The 21,567-nt window shown below is 44.7% G+C and overlaps 1 protein-coding gene across 2 annotated transcripts; it reads right to left on the bottom strand.

Moving 5' to 3' along the window:
* Positions 1-396: 396 nt before the first annotated feature.
* Positions 397-21,442, bottom strand: mettl24 (methyltransferase like 24). Of its 2 annotated transcripts, none has more exons than XM_037450304.2 (5): positions 20,680-21,442; positions 11,028-11,126; positions 8,407-8,540; positions 4,730-4,955; positions 397-1,097 (listed from the first exon to the last, which is right to left on the bottom strand). In XM_037450304.2, exons 1-5 carry the CDS (start codon positions 20,971-20,973, stop codon positions 780-782), a joined length of 1,071 nt encoding a protein of 356 aa, XP_037306201.2. In that variant the 5' UTR covers positions 20,974-21,442; the 3' UTR covers positions 397-779. The 2 variants fall into 2 exon arrangements, with proteins under 2 accessions (XP_037306201.2, XP_037306202.2); XM_037450305.2 differs by lacking the exon at positions 20,680-21,442 and adding an exon at positions 8,767-8,904 and having other exon boundaries at positions 11,028-11,105.
* Positions 21,443-21,567: the final 125 nt, after the last annotated feature.

A 21,567-nucleotide genomic window follows, 5' to 3' on the forward strand; every position in this document is an offset into this window, starting at 1 on the left:
TTAAAAGACTTATTATTTTCTCTAAAGTGCGAAAGAGAAATCGTATAAAAAATGCGGAGAAATCGTATTTATTTTGGAGTGAGGCCGATTTGAACGCAAGAAGAAAACTGGAGGAGCAAAAGAAACCGCTCCACAAAATGCTCTTTTTTGCAGATCTCAATTGTTTTTATTAGAAAAAAAGATATTAGAGTTCAGATTTTCTTTGTCCTGTTCCCACACACTTGCCCACACTTCCCCATTCCAAGATCCAACAAACACACTGAACAAATCCAGAGACGCCACCGACACTTTGTGTTATTGTTGGTGCTTTATTTTCTAGACACAACGATTTCAACTGCAGGAAGGCTCTGTTCGCCCCGACATCTGTGCCGAAGCCTGCCTGCCCCCACCCCCCCTTCTCCCCCTCTCCCCCCCCTAAATATCCACTTACTATCAATTTGGCAGGATCTACTTGCTCCTGTAATCAATCCTGTATGAATTTTCTTTAGTTCAGTTGATGAGCTCAGACCATTGTAATCTGGACAGATTGTCAAAGGACGTGATTCAAGGAGCTGACCTGCAGCCAACAACGCTGACACTCTGAGGTATAGAAAGAAACGCCTCTGCTCTCCACCCCTGCACGCGGATGACCTCATTGCAGGCCAGGTGGGGTTGAGTAGGAGCACAAATCAAAAGAAAAAGGCCAGGCGAGATTTGGGAAGTCTATCGTTTAAAAAAAGAAAACTGCTCTGATTGCAAACTTTTTTAGCGAAGGTGTACATGCGTTTTCTTTGGTTCCTTCAAGGCTTCCAGCCCGTGTTCACCCAGCTCAGGGTGTAGGCGCTGCTGGCGTTCAGCACGTTCTTGTGCAGAAAGAGGTGAGGTGCGCCTGGGTCGCTGTCCACGTGGAAGAGGCGGAAGTTTGCGCGCTCCAGTTCCCTCAGCAGGCTGAACCAGTAGCGCACCACGGTCGGATCATCACCTCCCACCTCAAAGCCCGCCCAGTGAAGGTGAATCTCCAACAACAGCTGACCCACTGAGTCCAGGACTCCTTCCAGGATCAGGTTCTCCAAGATCTTCCATTCTGCGCTCTCCATGTCTGCCTTCAGCACATCCACCTAAAACAGGGGGAACACATAGGCTGTTTTTTTTTCCCCCGTTTCAGGTAATAGATGAGAGATTTATAAGACTGGAATGACACTAAACTCGGTGGGATTATTGAAAGCAAAAGCTGTTAAAAGGATAAACAGGAGTAAGTGAAGCTTGGCCTTTGTTCCTGCTTCTGTGATGGAGCGAGTGGGAGAGCAGCTCGACAAGGCTCGCTGTGTCGGAGCAAATTGCTTAATAATGTTAATGGCACCCGTAGGTCGTGCTCATGTGAGGAGACTTGTACACATTCCTTAAAGTCTTTTGAATTGCTATAGATGTCCATTGTCTGACCTTTATGTCGTGTTGGAGACGGGGCTTTTATTCCTCCTAGGCCCAGTGTTTGAGTTGGCATTTTCTCAGCTAGTGTGTATATATATATATATATATATATATATATCATGCAGTCACTAAATTAGTAGCGGTATGACCTGAGGCAAGATTTAGATTACAAGACTCGTCAGAAATAGCCCCAGGGATTGTGGTGTCAAAGCTTATTGCATTATAGTTAACATGAACTACTAACCAAAGGAATTTCATAGTGCCGTGTCTTTTTTTTTTTTTAATTGTGGGAAACGCTCACATATCTGGTGCTAAAGTGAAAAGCATCATCAGTCGCCCTCTGACAGCACCAGTATTAAAGTGACCATGAACTTGATTAAAGCTGATGTCTTTGGTGGCGCTGCAGAATTCCCAGCCCTCATTAGTGGACCCGAGTAAAGGCCTGGAGATTCTCCACAAAGCAGCTAACGCAGAACAAGTCCACATGTTGTCCTCCATCCTCCCTTTGGGCCTACAAGCTCCAACAAGAAGAGATATGCTGCTTAATTGGACAGAATCTTCTTGAAGGGAAAAAAAAAATACATGGCACCATCAAGAGGTGATATAACAACCTCGTCTCTAAGGGGGGCGGGTTTTGTCATGCTGTGTTTCTGTGTACTTGTCGTTATTGGGTCTTATTTAAAGCATACGGCTTTGTGAAATCCTTTAGATGATGACGTCTCTGCGTAGTTGAAGAGCGAACTTGTATCAAAACCATAAGACATTTTGGACGACGCTCATCTATTGCGTTGATGGAATAAAGTTTGGAGTCTGCAGCTGCTTAGCTTAGCATAAGGCAGGAGCCATGGAAACAAAAGGATCAAAATCACCTTCTAGCATCTGGGTTCATTAATGAGCAATACGTAAATCATTTATTTCATTTCCACTGATGACAAGGTGGTTGGTTTTTAAGCCTCCCAACCAGCGGTTTTATGCGTTGCATGTGGTTGAATAAATGTATTCTCATCCGTCTGCAACACAGCCAATAAGCTTGTATCCTAAAGTGTGGGATAATTCTTTTCAGCACATGTCTCACAAACAACATGGACTTGTCCTCCGCCAGCTTATTTTTAGACTGCCAAACTCTACTCAGTAATACAATAATAGAGCGGATCGGCGCCCTCGTAGGATATTTTCGCCGCGCTGGCTCTTCACTGAACTTCCTGCCGTCCACTGCTGAGGAATTAATACTTCCTCTCCTATCGGGTGACTCACACGGTATGTGATCAAAATAGGCATGGTAATTATTTTAGTAAAGCATCCTCGGGGATTACGCAGTATTTTGGGACACATTTTTATTTTGGAGAGTCTTTGGATGAAAAGTTGTCCATTGTCTTTGAGAAAATGGAACTTTAGATGGTAGCTTAGCTTGTCAATTGGCCTGTAATGTGTTTATTTCGTGGTGGGAAAATCACATCTATTAACAAGGCTGTTATTTAATGTCTCGCTTTTGTTCAACACAATTGGTCCTGCCACAATGACTCAACTGTTACTTGTAAACCAGATAGATAGATAAATATGACAGCTTATCTGACCTTTATTGGTATTATTTGTTTTGTAGGCTTTCATTAGTGAGCCTGCCACACGAGAGCAGATCACAAGTGAAGATATTTCATTTGACGGAGGTTTGCTGATTCTGTGCTTTTGGAAACACCACCGGCGTGGAGTCTTAAAAGCAACACACTGGAAGCTGTCTTTACACGCACTGTGTATTCCCTTTGCTTTACTTCCTGTGCCGCTCGCAATTAAGCTTGAGAGTGCTTGATTAGTTCCACCAATTTAATTTAATTTAGTATGAAAGTACCGCCTATATTACCGTTCCCTTTGTATTTTCCATGTACCAGTGAGATCAATGGTCCAATACGTGGTTTCTTTCCATAACTGAGATGTGAGTTCCTGCTCCTGACATTTGTCATTGTGGTGACAGATTCTTTATCTCAGCTGTTCACCACAGCTCAGGCGATAAATCATCCGTGTGGCTTTTAACCAACTCAGATAAGAAATGCTGCACCAATGCATATATTCGACCTTTCCAGCACGACTCCATTTCTCCAGCGCTGCTTTTGCTGTTACAGATTTTGGGTGAGAGCCTCCGAGAAGAAACTGTTGGGCTCCTGCTGCCGCCGGCTCCTCTGGCACGTTAGGGACTTGCGTTAATGCCTCATTACAAGGATGTGTGCGTGGCTTTGCATTTAAAACAGGCGGATATACTTTCATCCATGAAACAGGATGCCGTACAAAGCCACCCACACACACGCACACACGCACCTACAGGTATTTCTTCATATCTCGTCACATAATCTTAATACCAAGTCCCTTGAACGAAGCATCGTGCTTTGCTTTGGGCTCTAGAAAAAACAGTATTAAACTCGAGCTTTGAACTTGAAAATTAGGAAGCCATCATCAAAGCCTTCTAATGGCTAAGTTTACTTTTTTGTATTAGACCTTTCCGTTCTTGTATCAAAGAAAAAGGTTTTAACCGAGTCCTGTTGCTCGACAAATGGTTATTGTTCATCAAAAGCAGGATCGAACATCTGGGCTCGATAAATATTAATCAATATATGTTGGTTTTTAAGATGTTTAGCTTGGTGGAGAATCAAAAGCACAAAATGTAAAAGAATGTAGCCTCATTTATAAAAACGCTATTTTAATGCATGCAAGATTACATTACATGTCATTTAGCTGACACTTTTATCCAAAGCAACTTACAATAATCGACTGACTATAAATTCTCTGTGTGTAATCTTTGAAAAGGAATTTTGTATTTTACCTCAATAGAACGTATCCTGGTTAGATATAGATTGAAAAATATGTTTTCTTAGAGAAGACAAATCAGTCTGACTGGCGTTCAGCGATGTCTTTATTACCAATGCACTGGAAGTTTGTCTTCTTTGTGCTTAAATAATCACTCATTCTTTACCTAAACAGGCATGTTGTCTGGATCTTTAACTCTGATAATGAATTATTGTGCATGCTATGAATGGGCTTGGTGTGTGTGTACATGATTGATCTTGTATGCAATCACCCTATCTGATGAGGTGGAACAAAATCCTGGGAGGGAGGGGGGGGGTGTGTTTGACGACGCAACATTCAGTGTGATATTCAAAGGAGGAAAACTAATTGCGTGTTCGTCCACCTGGAGCCAGAACAGAAAAATGAACCGTGATGGACTGTCTGAAGTTGTGAGGTGAAGCTGGAATGTGCAGCAAGTAAAAAAACCTCTCACTCACACAGAGAGAAAGGCTCATGGTTCCAGGTGAGGCTGAATACTTCACGTTCTCACCTCTCTGTGTCCAAAGTCATTGAGGATCGTGGCCAGTTTCTTGGTGCTGGCGTACGGGCGCTGAGCGGCGACGGCCGGGTTGGGGTCCCTCCAGTCCACGGTGAGCCGGTGCAGCCACATGTCAGCCTGCTGCAGGTGAGGCTGCTTCTGACTGGGATCGAAGCAGTGCACCTCACATCCGGCCTGCGCGAGAGACCGCTCCAGGGATCGGTCATCCTCACCCAGCCTGCAGCCCACACAGGACCAGACGATCAGGTTTGAGGCATATGTGTGTAAAGTCATATTCAGGTCTCCGGTTTCATTGAAACAGGGTGGTCCTGATGTTTAGAAACATCAGCACAATGTCAAATACAATACAAAAATCGAATAATTATATTAACTATTAATTAATAATTATAAACGTAGACCGATTTACAGACAAACTGCACATGCAGACTGCGGCCCCGACTTAAGAAGCAAGAAATAAATGACGAGGAGGAGACCTCTACTTCATTAAATCAAAGTAGCCGGACACTTTTCCCTGTATTTCTCTTTCATTCGCCTCCCTAACGTTCCCTCTCCCTCTTTCCCACGCCTTTCTCTCTCGTTATCTCACCCCTGCCTTTTCTTCCTCTTCTCCTTTCTTCAGTCGCTGTCTCCGCGTTCCCTCGTGTCTAATTTCTACCACGGCTGCATTGTGTGATTGCAGCAGGGGGGGGGGAGCATATGTTTCTCCTACACATGAGTCACCGGGTCTCCACATGAATCCCACTAGCAGCGAGATAAGAGATGAGCGTACGGGAGCCATTGGGATGCAACTAGACATCTCTTTTTGCCGCACCAAAGATTTCATTTACATCCCTAAAAGAGTTTCCCCATTCTCTCTGGTGGGGTGTTTTAGCCAGGAATCACTGCTGTGACACTTTACACAACTGCCAGGGGGGGATTATTCATGGTTTAGTGGCGTTCCCGGTGCATCAGAAGCTATTCTGTTTGACAGTACTGAAAAAGATGGGTGTCTACTAGCTGTAGTGTCCTCTTTCTCATCAGTTCTAGAGCGGCAACTCTCCAATGTTTGAATAGAATGTCATGGCAACCAGATGCCACGACCGAGGGCGTGTGTGTGTGTGTGTGTGTGTGTGTGAGATGGGTGACAAACACCCAATGGATTGTGAACCTGACAAACAGAGCCCTCAGTTATTAGCCCTGTCCACTCACTGAACTCTAACGTCAACAGTCCGCGGATGTCGCGAAGACCCCCCCCCCCCCCCCCTCCCCTCCCCCCCGGACGCGACTGTTTAGCAAAGGCCGAGTGGTCTGGGAAACTATCAGCTGCCTGGTGGCTTTCTCTTGCAGTTGGGTCATCTCTAATTTATGTTATCTTTCAGTCAAATAGCGTGATGCTATGACTTGCTACGTGGCCTTGAGGTCACCGGAAAAGTAAACATGACAGGACATCCTTTCCAATGTTATTATTGTTTTTAATCAAATGTGCTTTATTTCCCCTGGGAGAAGATCTGTTTGGTTACCACAAAGTTATCCTAAAATGAAAAAAAAAGATTTTTTTTTTACATTTGAGTGTAGGGTAAAAGGTTGCTGCATATGTGTTTTACTGTTAAAGCTATTGAATGTCTTTTTGCAGTTCCAGAATCCTCCATTGCTGCCTTTGAGCACACACGCACAATACCATACGATGAATTAAGGTAAAGTAGAGCCTTCAGTCAAAGCTGCACCCACTGAAATAAATAGATTTTAACCCTAGACATAAAACATCCTCCCTCAACGAATAAAGGCCTCGGAAATCTGACAAAATAATTATTAATCACTCCACTAATGACGATCATTATTTCCACATTTTTCTCAAGGGGGCAATTCATCCAATTCAAGAGGGTTCTGGGTTGTTATGTAATGACAACGTATGATTCATCGTCTCCGACCATCTTTTATTAAAGTGAGCATCTGATCTACTGCTTCATAATAGAGAAAACAATGTGTGACTAAAAATAAGGCCGCTACGGTAGGAGGAAGAAGGAGGAGGAGGAGGAGGAGGAGGAGGAGGGAGATAATGTAGAGAACGGGAGGTGAAAGGTGGATAGCTGGTCTTTCATGCGGAAAACCAATCCCGCAACCCCCTCCCCCCCCGGGCCCCACCCCCCCTCCCCCATCCACCATCACGTGATAGACCAATCAGAGAACAGCTGCTCACGCTGTCCGGCTCGTTAAACCGCATGCAAATGAGACGTATCAACCGTGCACACATAACCACACAAAAGTATGTGTGTACACACACACACACACACACACACACAAAACTGTAAGCACTCAGTCCTCCTAAAGCACACCCGTAATACTACTTGACATTTCTATTAAAGCCAGTGATATGTGCAGCGGTGGATTTGTGAGTCTCTTGTACAGCAGAGCACAAGCCTCCTGAGTCCTGAGCGTAGGATACTCTGTACACCTGGTATCAATTAATGAGTGTCCCCATGAAGCCTGTGTGTGTGTGTGTGTGTGTGTGTGTGTGTGTGTGCGCGTGTACTATGAATCTAGGTCACATAAGCGACTTGGCAAGAAGAAGATTGACTGATAGAGAGAAAAGTTAAACTTTGGAGCGTAGTTTGCCTCGTTAAACTGATATTCTAACTGGGCTCTAAGGACTCCTGAAGTTTCTATTTTTCATAGAATTTCCTGTTTTAGCTCGACTCACTCTTGTATATGCTACAGTTGAGGGTCAGCTATGCGTCAATCGAATTCCTTTTAGAGGCCTTGAGGGATCTGTCAGTCTATCTATCCAAGACGGAAAACTAGTGATGTGGCTTTTTGCGGACAAGAAGCGTCCCATCAGTCAGCCAGAGGAAATCAGACAAGTTTTTTTCTCTCCAGTGCCTCCATTCGACCCTTAACCTCCACCATAGAGAAGCAGGTCGTCTTAAACACACCCCCCTCCCTGCGCCCTCATACCGCCCGCATCACTACCCGTGCTCTGCCTGCCTTGATGCCAGCACACCTGTGCCGTCTCTCAACAGTCAAATGAATAACCTCCCTATCTCCTGCAGAAAAAAAAAACTCTGGCAGCACCTCAGCAAAGTGGAGGCCCGGCTGATCCCCGACGTGGAGCCAACTCGGAGTGATTTGACTCTGCAATCTTGTGAAGGTCGAATACCTCGCTGGCCCCCGGGCTGACTCCATTTAAGATTACACGCTGCTCAAGGACCAGCAAGCAGAGGTGGAGTGCATGTGACGTTCGAGGTGGCAGTACAGAGGATCCTCTTTCCTCCTCGTGGTGTTTTTTCAACAAGTGTTACATGGCGAAAATATGTGAATAATCCAAACAAAGACAGATCTTAATATAGGCTCAGCGACCAATTAGTCATGAAATTGGAAGTCATTAAAAGACAAGGTCAACAGGTTAATGGGATAGCCCTCTTTCATTGAAGAAAAAAGTGATCAGATCCAAGAATTTCTCCTTTTGAATACAGCCACTTGATATTTCACAGCCTGTCACAGCACCAGATGCTCTGCAGAAATGATCGATGGCAACGATCCCGTCGCTCTACAGATGCACGACAGCTCGCCTCAAAGCGCACGTACGGGACGTCGCTTTGGTCCACGTGACCACCGTCGGGGTTCAAAATGTGACAATTTTGGTGGCGAGTGCAACGTTCAGGTTCCATGTGTGAGAGTTTGTCCGTACGCACCCAAAAGAGTACACCCGGCAGTGTTTGCTCCGTATTCTGTGGGTCAGGCTGTAGTTGGGGTCCAGACATGCAGCCCAGGCTCCCTTGGTTCCCTCAGGAGCAGCTTCCACACCAGCAAGCGACGCACACGGCACCTGGACGCACACAGGAAATGTCACGACAGACCATTCGGATGTTGACAGCCAGACTTTCTCATCAACGTCGTTGTGCTTTTCGCCAGGGTCAAACTGTGAGACCTGTGTGGTAAATGCAATAAACTACCTGAAAAGCTGCAAAGACCCGAATGCAATGAACGTCTTCCGCTAAGAAATATCTCAACACAAATGCTATAAATCACTGGAGACGGCTACTGAATCTGACCCTGGGCCTGGGTGGGGGTGAGTGCGTGTGTCCGGCCTCGGTGTTCAACAACGTTTTGCATATCATTCATCATGATGCACAGCTGGGGCCGGTGCCTCAGCACCAGTGTCGAGTCCTTCGGCAGAAGAGTGAGAGCACCTGGCAATGACAGAAGGACGATAAACAAGGAGGAGATGGAAGATTTCCGTCGTATGCTGAACAGTGAGGGCAATTTTTTCCTTCAATTTAGAGTGTTTTAGTGAAAAATGCCCCTGCAAACATTTATATACACACAGGAGAAATGTGCATACACGTCAGCGCGTTGATTGTGTGTATTTGTGCTGCTTGACACGGGACTAAGCTTCAGCTCGGGAGCTGCTGCTCCAATGTTTTGATGTCTAATTTCTTTAAGCTCAGCCTATGGCCGAGTCACTTTGCAGACAATATTGGCTCAGACATGATAATATAAAATGTAAATCTACGGTTCTTCCTGTACGCCATTCACATCCGGGAATGAATGAGTCAATTCAAGCGCTTGTGAGAAGTATTCTGTTGCCAGGGAACAATTACCACTGTATGCCAGCCTCTTACAAACACACATCTGTTGTTAGCTTAAAAATTGACATATGGATCTTATTTCTGTGCACGTTTAAATTCCCTTGTGAAGTGAGTTACATTTTTTTTTCAGCTTCAAATGAACCTCTTCGTTTCCGTGCTCTGGCGAAACGAGGTAGTCCAGATGTTTCTGGGCTCCTTATGGGAGACCCTGGAGAACCTCCAGAGGAAGAGGCCCAAGAGGCATCTGTATCAGATGGCTCCTTTCAATTGGAAGCAGAGACAACTCTACTCCAATTCCCCTTTAGATGTCTGCTCCTTATCCTTATCTAAGGAAGAGCCCTCATATCCTTACCCCTTGTACCCACAAGCTCGTTCTTTGGTAACTACCCGAAAGTCCCTGACCAGAAGTAAGGTTTGGATCAAATCACCCTTTCCTGTCAGTGTGACGGACAGTTTGCTTCAACACGTGCACATAGTCAGACAATCCCTTTCTCTCCGTTCTTGTTCTTGTCACACACACAAATACGCAGTAGCGGCTGCGCACGCGTATACACACACACACACACACAGACACACACACACACACACACACACCCCAAGGCTAATTCATTATGAGCTGAATGTCTGCTGTGAAAGATATAGAGCGCTTCCGCTGTCATTTGGAGTGGGCTACTCTGTGTTCTCGTTGTATTCTTGCGAGGGAGAAAGATAAGTCGACTTATTCATCCCCGAGACCATTTCTTTACAGTAACACGGCACCACGTGTGATCCACAAAATGTCCTTCTGTGCTTCGTAGAAGCTGCGTCTTTGCTTTACCTTCTCGACAGGGGCAAGAGCACCGAATCACAGGCTCCCTCGAATCCCTTTCAATGCCGTCAATGTTTCTCAAATGATGATGCCTAACATCTTAATCGATTTGTAGTAATATTGAACTAACAAACCACAACATCACACTGAATAGAGGGGCTCTGAGTTTCATCTGTATGGTAATCAATGGGGTAATGAATTATGTGCGTGCCGTCGAGCGAGGCGACTGAGCTGAATGTGAAGGAGGTGCCACTGTCGCTCAGTCGGTGCAGGCTCTGTCTGACGTGCACAACAAAGGCCCCTCAAATAATCCACCGCCTGCCCGTCAATGTCAACTACTACTCTACCTTTCGATTAATTCTTTCAATTACAGTGTTGCGTTCATGTTTAGTTCTCCTTAAGTTAAAGCAGTAAAGCTTTTTAGATGTCGTGTTCCCTGATGGAGTACAGGCAAAATCACAAGTAAAAAAAATAAATACAGAAAAGCAAAAACGACACCAGACAAACAGCGACTCAAGTAAAAAAGGAACAGCAGCGCAAGGTATGCCAAGGATTCTGCAGTTATGACGGACTAAAAGTACAGATCTTGTCAGAATTTTTTTTTTTGTACAACTGCGAAGACAGATTGTGTTTACATGAAACCAGAGTTCATATTGCCAAAAAAAACATATCAATCCTGTTTTCTATTTCACAGTCATGATACCGTTTCATCTCAATAATCTGCCATGCAAATCTCCCAAATGAAATTGCAATTTCCTTATTTAATGTACTTTATTTGGGCAGAAATACACTTACCGCAGCCATGATCCTTCACTGCAAGTTGAATATCATACTTGTTACAAATACATGAAATATGTTCGTTGTCATATGCAACATGAGCTCTTGATTTAATTTAATTTAAGCAACGATGACTCACTTGAGGCGTTGTGATGTAGTCGAGGAACCTTTCGGCTTCCTCCTGCAGAGAATGCCTCTCCCCGGCCCAGGGCTCCCAGTCGATGTGCCACCGAAGAGTCTGCAGCGCAAACACAAAAAAAGGCATGACAGTTGAAAATTAATTTACACCACAAGTAGGCCACAAAGAGAAATGCAAGAAGCAGAGCTTTATTTGTGCACTGATGGAACTGGGTCACAATGTGCTCACTTGAGGATTTCCTTGCGCCACCTGTGTGTTTGTGTCAAATAAGCCGCTTAGGTTGATTTCTATTGTTGTTGTTTCGCCGCCATTCGTTCTCATGCATTCAAGTACACGCCAAGGAAACCCAGCGTGGAGAGTCCGGCTGTGCAGCAGCTCAGTGATCCCATTCCTGAAACCTGGCGGAGCTCTGCGCTACGGTCTGCTCCCCTTGCAGAAGGAATGTGTCTGTTTGTGACTAAAAGTGGAGTCAGCGAGTGGGACCCGAGAAGCCGACGACATCTCGCCTGCTTCATGGCTTTCTATCCGGCCTTACGGGGCTGTGACAAAGTGATTCATGGGTGCGCAATAAGTTCTCGGGTCAAACGCGTGGGCCGGTCTCATCGGCTATACAGAGGGAATTAGGATACAGTGCGGCCCTGCTTGGGATCTGTACCGTTCAGATATTTCCATTTTGAATAGATCATTTTTTGGAGGCTTAGCAAAACCGATCACGTTGGTGTTGGTTTGATACACATCAGCGATCTGCACTACATGTGGATCTGAAACCATGCACAGACTGTCTACTAATTCATTTTCAATGAGGGGGCATTGTTTTCCTCATTGAACTTGAACTCCCCAAATCTTAACTCTTAAAAACCCATACACACAGCATGCTCCTTACTGGGTATGGACATGCACCCTCGCAGCAAATCTGCTTGTACATTTTCTACGAGAGCATCATCTTTGTCATCTCCTCTTGCGGTGACGCTGATCCCGGACACAGAGAATCAGCCGTCCCTTTAATGCCTGCAGTGTTGGATCCACGGAACACTATTTACTGCCTGGCATTGAGCCTCCGATCCATTTGTGGCGTGTCAAAACATCTGAAAGCTTGCTGGGCTTTAATCGAGGCATTCCTGTTTTCCCATTCTGTCTTTTCCTACTCTTGCTAGCACACGCTGCTTCTCATTCCTTCTTCTCTCCTTCTCTCTGTATACAATTCTGGACTCTCGACATTTCCTTCAAAACACTTTTTGGAAGCAGAAAAAAAAAGGCCCGGAGAGTTCATCAGGAAAGTGAAGAATGCACACTGGTCCGTTATTTACACTTCAACAAACAACGTTTACCTTCTCTGCTTCCAACTGTCCTCATTCACTCCTTACACTTTCCTTTCTTTAAAGCTTAAACAATCGGGCTACGTACATCTGACTTTGACAGGTCAGGACAGGTGACCAGGGGCTAGATATCTGGGACAATGGCCTCTTTACGCGGTAGGATTTAATAGGAACAAAGAGATGAGAGAGTGTGACTCACATGCACCCACATTCTCCTCTAAGAGAAGGAATGTACATATTGGCATAAAGGTGTCTAGTTCAAAGTTACAATTGGATAGCAGCACAGACTCGTATACCTCAGGTACAAATGTTTTTATGTTGCTCAATGTGCTTAATTAAAGTGAGGTCCAATGTCCAATGTAGATATTGTGTGAGTGTCTTCGTGCGAGTTGAACATTTCCATAAGCTCCTACAAGCTCCTGAATCATCACTTAATGGTGATGAGATTAGTGCAAAGCCCCCATGTTCAGTCAAGCAACAAGTCATCAGTGCTTGAGGGACAGCACAGGTAAGCAGGGTTAATAACACAGAGAACATCACTCAGCCTCAGCTGTCTGGCCCATAATCCCATGGCATTAAATAGAACAACCTCCTCAGCATTAGCATTTCACGTAATTGCCGTGCCATGAATGGATGGACTGACAATGAAAAACGACTGATTAGAGACGGCGTTCTGAAGGAAATGTGTTGGCACCTGAAAGCTGACGCTTTCCCATCAAACACTGACAGGAGCGGAAACGTCAGTTTTAGAGCAAGTGAGGAATTGACTTTGGAGGATCAGTTAAAGTGGACTTCTTCAAAGAAATGATCTCAACTGATCTCTGGTTTGTGTAATGACTTCGGGGATGTCAGATGAGGCGTTTGCCTCAGCGTTAAGTAAAACATTTCTTTTTTTTTTTGTTCAAAAGATGACAATCTGAGACGCAAAGGACTGATGCAAGAATGATAAAAAAAAAATAGAAAATCCGACCTCGACCCGTTTCATGCCAGGCCGAGCGTGAATGATCCCCTGGGCAGAAGAGGGAGGGAGAGAGACGACTGAAGTGAGTGAGGGGTGAGAAGAGGGGCAGCAGAAGGGGGGGGGGAAACGAGAGTTTCACACCTGTATATGGATTTACACCAAGAATTAAAAAAACAAAAAAAACATGCAATTGTCTCCGGTGTATCAAGCGTCACAGAGGAATGAGGCACAGGTGAGCGGAGTCCACCCACTTGGAAGAGTTCTGCCAAGTCCGCCTCCCCCCCCCCACCCCCCCCCGTCTGCTGGCTGGGCGCCACGGTGTCAGACCTGCTGCTCGTTTAGGTTTTTCTGCCATTAGTGCAAACGATCCCGGGATAAACCACCGAGCTGCGAGGTCAAGAGGTCAAAGCTTTCAGTTCGGCGGTGAGAGAAATGTTATTTTAACGCTGTTGGAGTGTCTCGAAGATAGCACATGCGCTTTGACGGGCTGTATTTTCCTGACGGCTCGGGGTGAAAACCGAACGGTACTTCTGTGCCAAATGAAGGTCAAGACAAGCCGGACAAGTGGGAAGGCAGAGAGGTTGTGGCTTAATAAAAAACGGCAGGTGGCTGATTGACATCAGCCTCCCTCTGGTTTAAAGGAGCCGGTGAGACTCCATGGGCATCGTGCCCATCCATTTCAGGGAGGAATTATTTTTTCTTTCGATGTGACACTCACTTTGGTTTAATGTAAGATTTGTTGTACAAAAGAGTTGTAAAAAAAAAATTATTAAAAAGCATATACACGTTTTCCATCAGGAAATTAATCCTAATCCTAAATGTATTGATAGAAAGGTACAATATTTCATTTATATTATATATTATTCTTTGGAGTGTGTATGGTTGATATGTATATATTGGTATATTGACACACATTACATCTGCTAGAAACATTCTCATATTTCTATGTAATAATGAATTTGAATTTGAAAGCTAACAGAGATGTTTAGTGTGATAAGTGAAAACACAAGACAACACAAGACAAATTGTTAGAATTTACACCTATTGTTGTTGACTGACTTTAAGATCTGCCGGGTTAGATTTAGTGGTCACATGCCACATGTTAATCCCCATCACACACCTGCTGCTCACTCCTTTAGAACACAGGCCTCAGTGAACGCAGATTACGTCATATCAGTAGTTGAATGATCAAACATTGAGAATCATCATAACAGAAGTAAAATAGAAAATGTATATTAAAAGGATTGATACTGACAGCATGACTGTGTGGTGGTAAACAGGATAATCACAAAGAATCAGCCATACTGAGCTCTATCATTCTGACTAATCTGGTAGACCGGCAGTCGAATCAGACCCATCTGTCTCGGTATTGTGCAGCGTCATCGTTATTCCTCTGGCAGGCCCGGCTCGCTGCCAGAGTACAGTGAGAGACAGAGACGGTATGACAGAATTAAAGCGGAGGATTAGGCCAATCTTTTTTTTAATAAAGGCATTGATCTCAGACGGGTTTAGCCTCAGTCTCAAAGGCACCTGACAGACCTAGATTGTAAAGTGGTGGAGTTGAATTAACCTCTGAGTATTTTTTGAAATTGAGGCTTTGCATTAATGCATGCACTGTGTCACATTACAGCACACACACACACACACACACACACACACACACACACACACACACACCATGCTGTACAAAACTTGGCAGCAGCAAGCCCACGTTTTATAGATCGAAGAGCTGCGCAACCCCATTGTCACTCAGCACCTCAGGCCCTCGCATACATGCCGAACATTGCATTCTTCCTGTTGCAGGTGCGTCTTTACCAAAATATTCAGTATATTCTGCTGAACAAAAAAAAAATTGAAGGCATACACTTGTGGTTTACATACACTTGTAAAGAACATAATGTCATGGCTCTCTTGAGTTTCCCGTTATTTCTACAAGTCAGATTTTTCGCTAATAGAGTGATTGGAACAGATACTTCTACATCAAAAATATACATACAGCAACATGAATTAGCCATTTTGGTGACTTAGAAAGCTGTGTCAATGAAATGAGCTTCATAGCACGGCCTCTGAACTTCTTGTGAGTGATTATGAGTGACTACGCCTTCAACTTAAACAACCGTGGGATTGGCGGTTGCCTCGGCAACACTGTCCTGTTACAACACTGTTAACATTCCCATCAGGGCCATCTCGCCCATGCATTCATTCTTAAAGGCATCCAGGCACATTTCAGATGCTCCAGTACAAACGGTACACTTTATTTAAAATGGTTGCATACATGCAACTGGGAGCAAAGGTGACATGACCAAGCTTCGTCTTAACAGACGGACGGGGGGCTTATTGTTAGCAGCTCTGTAGTTCAAACCTGCATGTGTGTGTGACTCATGTACATGCGAGTGCGCGCACGTCCTCCTGGAAGGCATCCCGGACATGCAATCTGTGTTTGATATCTATTTGGGACGAGCAGAAAGAGCCCGCTGAGCACCATATGACGCTCATTTCCTCCGACGCAGCAGGAAAAGCGTCGTCATTTTTTTTACTTCTCTTGCCAATTTGTTTGCTTCTTGGACAAAGTTGAAATGAAAGTATGAAAATGGTAATGAATTGGACGAGATAGCAGGAGGGCTATTCAAGTCCTGTCAACGTTATTAACAGTCGCCCCCGACCCCACACTGTTTGTGTTACGGATTTAAGAAACTTCAATTTCAGCTTTCGAATAGATTCACTGAGTGAAAAAACGGCAGAGATGTTATTTTCAGTGTTTTTCGATATGGCTTCGAGAAACAACAAGCTCTTTGAATGATTGTTCCCTCTTTTTTTTGCCTTCGTAACCAGACTCATGCGGTGAAAGGGTGCAGGTCACATGCGTCTGAAATGAATCCAGTGCCACTTGCTTCTAACGTAGCGTTTGCTAAGCGCAGGTATTCGTGGCCAGTGTGGATGCGTGTGTGAAATCGAGTGGCAGAGATGGCAAGCGAGCGATTTCAGAGGTCAATGCGCTCATTCATATCAGCTGGAAGGGAAAACTGAGGACTTTCTGGAATGTTCCGGACGGGGCGTCCATGTGTGAGGGGAGCATTGTGCAGATGGAGACTCTGGACTTTGACAGCTTGACACTGTCTTTTCCCCTCTTCAGTGAGAGTCTCTGTCAGATACACAGCTGGCTCACTGTTTGTTCAGTCAGAGACATTTAGGGCGTTAAAGGGGCTTCTGTTCCTTGTATGGATCTACATTTAAAGAGCAGACATCAGATGCAATCAGGTCCCAACTTTGGCCCCAGACTTTTTCTCTCAGCCTGGTGTCCCCCCCCACCCCCAAGATAATAAACACGGATTGTTTTCGGTTCCATAATGCTCCTAGTTATGACAAAATAAAAGTAGTATCATCTTCTCCGCTCCAGATACACTTGACTGTTTCTCTTGTTTAAAATGTGTGTAAACAATAGCTAAAAAGGCAGTTAAATAGTCATTTAAATGTAACTTTGCCAAGAAGGGGTTATTCATTATCTCAAAAAGGTCCATTAGGGGTGATGCAATGCTGCTGCTGTTATATAATGATCCAAAAATGTTTAAAGTAAAAGGGCTTACATTTCTGTGAGCATATAATATATATATAATTTTACAAGACCTTGTAATTGCTACCTGCTTTTAAGGTGCCTTTGATCATACATTTTTACCTCCAAATGATGAAGGCTTTCGTTAAATCAGTTTAAGGGTGCTGTTTGTAATGGATGATGTTTTCGTCCCTTGAACACAAAGTTGAGTGTGACCCAGGTGACACGTCACGATTCCAAGGCCTTGATTTATTGCGACTGACCGGCTCCCCAAATCGCGCCGCCAGAGGTTAAAAAAGCCTGAGAACGGACCTCAGTCACACCTCTGGGATTACAGAACGCAACCTTCAAATTCTTCTTCTTCTTCCTCTGTGGAGCTCAGGTCCTGCAGCTTTCCAAGAAATCACCATGGTCAGAGATTTTCTGCATTAGAAATCCCCCTGGGGCCCGAATAGGGCCTGGCTGGGTTGTTTCTGTTGGGACAGCTCAACGTGGCCTTTTCTGCTCGGGCTTCATTTCAACAACGGACCAATTAACGCGGAGTATTCAGTTGGAGTCGATGCTTATTTGAAATAAATGAGTTAGGACTCGCCTTGACCAATTAATGCAATCAACGGAATTCCGATTTATAGTAACAATCAAGTGATTTGAGGGATTCTCAAAGACCATAGCGGGGTTTATTTTGATTGCTTTCATTTGAAAAGAAAAGAAAAAGATCTTCTTCACTGGGTGATCACTTGAGCCGGCTGTCATAGTGCTTCCTGTTAAAAAAAAAAAAAAAAAACTTCTAAAACTGCCAGGCCGGCCTGTTGTGGAGCCTGTGGGCTTTGATGTTGAGTGTGTGTGACGTGTGAATGACAGCCGGCCCATCAGGGAGAAATCCCTGAGTGAGTTTAGGACAGAATTCCTGTAGAATCACACATTCGCAGAACTGTCACAGGTGATTATGGGACCCTGTGCAGAGCAGGGAGGGAGAAGATGCAACCAAAGGGCGCACATGTACCTGTGTCACAGTTTGCTGTTATTAAATCATTTCTATTCAAATTCAGAAAATGTCATGTGATCAAAGGATTTAAACTTATTGGGCCTCATGCAACAGATTTGTTCTTTATTGGTTTGTGAAGGTGATTTAGGAGAAATTCACGAATTTAGGATTTCCACTGACATGATAGAAATACATTTATTCTGCCGTCATACACTAGTGTACTCTATAAGTAATGCATTTGAAGCAATTCTGTATTAGATACTAACAATATGAAAACTACGGTTTTAAATATCTTGACAAAATTCGGTTGTAATATAACTCCATGAAACTGAAAGAGACGGACGAACGGCATGTAATCTGTCCTCCATCTGCGTGATGGAGACTTCCCCATTATTCACAGATGGCTTTTCTGTGACCAGACAAAAACATTTTTCATTACATTTTTTGTTCCATTTATATTTCTAATCTTCCAGATCTTTCTGCTGGAATTCTTCACGTCAATAAATATGTCCATAGAGGTCAACTCTGCCAACCTAGTGTGGGCGGCACGGTCATGCAAAGTGGCAGATGCCGTCATCTGGTGACTTTTTAAGCTCGCCGGCAGGCTGCTCGTTCTTTTTAAGCAGGAGAGGGAGAAATTCATCGGAGTGACTCGCTGTGACCCGGGAGGGAGGGGGGGCAGCAGTGTGTTTGTTACCCCCTTCATCATTGCTGCTGCTGCGGCTCTTCTCTCTCCCTCCCTTCATCATTGCTGCTGCTCTTCTCTCTCTCTCTCCCTTCATCATTGCTGCTCTTCTCTCTCTCTCTCCCTCCCTTCATTTAGTCTATTAACTTCGATTTACTTTTCCGTGGTATATTCTTACAAAAATCTTTTTTTATATCTTTAGTCTGGGCCCTCCCTAAAGTTCCACGTAGGAGAACTTGACCAAACGGACTTCTCATCTTCATAATGAAAATGTGTTCCTTTTAGATCACCACCAATTGTGGATCAATATCACTGTGGTCACTTCTTAATTTCTTAACTCCCTCACTGGTCATGCTCAGAATCAGAACAAATGTCAAACCCAATCTGAGATATGAGTTGACTCATGGGAGTGCAACATGTGCACATTCACAGTCAATGTGGTCCTTACTGCTGCAAAACGCTCCACTGGTTGGATCCGTTTTACAGCAGCTCGTGAATAGAGAATAGTGAGATGCACCTAACAATTTCTGTCCATGGTGTGTGGCAACAGAACACTCCGTTCTTTCCACAATCTGTTGGAACGAAAAGCAGGTACACTGTGGTTAACCTGCCAAGCATCACAGCAAGAACAACAAATAAAAGGATCTTGTGTTTCAAACCGTTTGATCCGTTTGGGACTAAACTGATATAATCCCTTTTCAATGGCAGCATCCGGTCAGGGAAACCTGCAGACTCTCATTTTACAGTAGTACACTACAACTCTATTCCCATCAAGCCCATTTATATTAGCTATACATTATGAAAGCAATGTGTCCATATAATTGTATCATGCATTCAGCCTTTTAAAAGATAATTCCAGGCCTAAAGGTTATTTTTCCACCTTTAAACACTGAGCTTCTCTAGGATTGTCGTCTTGATCTCCAATTTCCATTGGTATTCATAAAGGTCACTGTCCTCATCTTCCCTGCAAAGGAAATGTCCTACTTTCCATCCCGCTATTTCCTCAGCAATGCATCAATATCTACCGAGAGGAGAGAGCTGGCTGTGAGCTACTCAGCAGAAAGAGATAGGAAAAGAAGAAATTCTAAGAAAGATGTGGCTTAAAAGTGTGAAGCAGGACTAAAGATTTAAATTGACACAGGAGGAGGATGAGAGCCCAAAGATTGGGCACAAGGTAACATGACCTAGCGAAAAAAGCTACAGTGATTTTGATTTAAGCAAGACATAGCGAGAAAGGGGGTGCAGGCAGGACGAGAGATGGAATGAGAGTTAATCGGCTGTCGCATATGACAGAAATCTCACGAGGGCCCCTCCAGGGCAACTCATGTGACAAAGTTTGTGTGGAGCATATGGTGGGATGCAATATTGATGGCACACAAGTGCCCATCCCTCGATGTGGCATAAATAGCCTCGCGGTGATTTAAAAAAAAAAAAAACGCTGTTGCTCCTCATTCTTGTTTGTTTAAGTCATTAAAGATTTAAAAACAAGCATTTGTTGCCCAAAGGAACCGAGAGAAGATTCAGTAGAGGAGAATGTCAAGGAATGACAGATGTACACATACGTGTGTGTGTGTGTGTGTGTGTGTGTGAGAAGGTTTGAGGTAGAATGGAAGTGAAAGGGAACAAACGGTGGGTGGACAGAGAGATCAAATGACTAACTATAGAAGTTGGAGCACATAGCTGAGATGAATCAAAGAGAAAAAAAAAAAGAAATAGCATGAATGGACAAAGGAAGTGGGTGTTTTGTCAGAACACTGCTTTAACACACTTTTCACAGGTCAGGGGTCAAGCCCCTATAGTGTTGTGTATATGTGCACAGCTCGGTTCTTGCATGTGAATGGCTCTTTGTTAAACCTGACTGGAGATGTGAGAAGGGCTCCTTGGTTTCATTTCTATTTTGGCAGAAACCTTCTGATTTTTCAATTATTTACATTCCGTCAAAAAAGTGGCTGTGACAAACCCTGCATCAACTTCAGCAGTTGCAAAGTGTTTTTTGAACATGCATTATTGTGCTGCCTGTTCTCCATTCATCAGCCTCTCGGGATAACTGAGCTTTAAGACGGCATTCTTCTACGCTGATCTAGGATCAGATAACCTCACAATGATCTTAAATCGGAGCAATCCAGAACTCAAGTCCACGGGCCACAGAACGTACCTTCCTGTGCGGGCGGAGGACAGGTGGGGGCTCCCCTCGGCTGTCCTTCTTTAGTGTTCGAACATAAGAGATTCTCCTTTTGACGCTCCTGTCCCGCTCCTCCGGTCCAGGTTTGGTTCTGCTCACTTGGCCCCTGCTCTGCTGAGCGGACCGGGTGAGACGTCCCGAGGGGGGACCAGGTGCTCCTCGCCAACTGGTCTCCAGGTACACATGGACGCACACACACACGGCGGTGAGCAGAACACCCAAACGCAGCAGAAATCCACGCGTGAGGCGCTCTCGGCCCATGTCCATCCAGATGTTTCGTCCTCTCTGTCCCTCCTCCTCCCTTCGCCTCAGTCCATCTCCTCAAGGGGAACTTGTTGTTTTTCTCTCTGACGTTTTTTATCCCATTCTTCCTCTTCCACTTGTGAAAGAGTTGTTGTTGTTGTTGTTGTTCTTCTCTTTGTCTTCTCTCCTTCCAGTCAGGTCAAAAGTCCACCATGAGACCACAGAGCAGTGAGTCAATGTGAGGGACGCCTCTGCTCGTGAGCCAGTTGCACGCGTGTGAGCCGACGTGAATGAACCTGAACTACTGTGAGCTTTTGTCATGAGGCTCGGCTAAAGGGATTCAAAAGCACCATGTGGGCCGCCCTCTAGAAAACTTTGAGATCTCCCATCTCGCGCTTTCAAGTCCCCCTTCGCCCCCAAACACACACACGCATCTCTGCTCCCTCCCTCCCTCGAGTTGCGTCTCCCGCCCGACACACTCTCGGGTTACTGTGCAACTCTAGATTTGGGCAGGGCCAGCCCCACGGGTCCATGCAGGTCTGCAAACAAGTGGGCACTTTGCACCAATCACGACAGCACAGCCTCAAGTTTTATAGTTTCTTTTTTTTCTTTTTTGCC

This window comes from Pungitius pungitius, chromosome 20, assembly GCF_949316345.1.
Source record: "Pungitius pungitius chromosome 20, fPunPun2.1, whole genome shotgun sequence".
Lineage (NCBI taxonomy): Eukaryota > Metazoa > Chordata > Actinopteri > Perciformes > Gasterosteidae > Pungitius > Pungitius pungitius.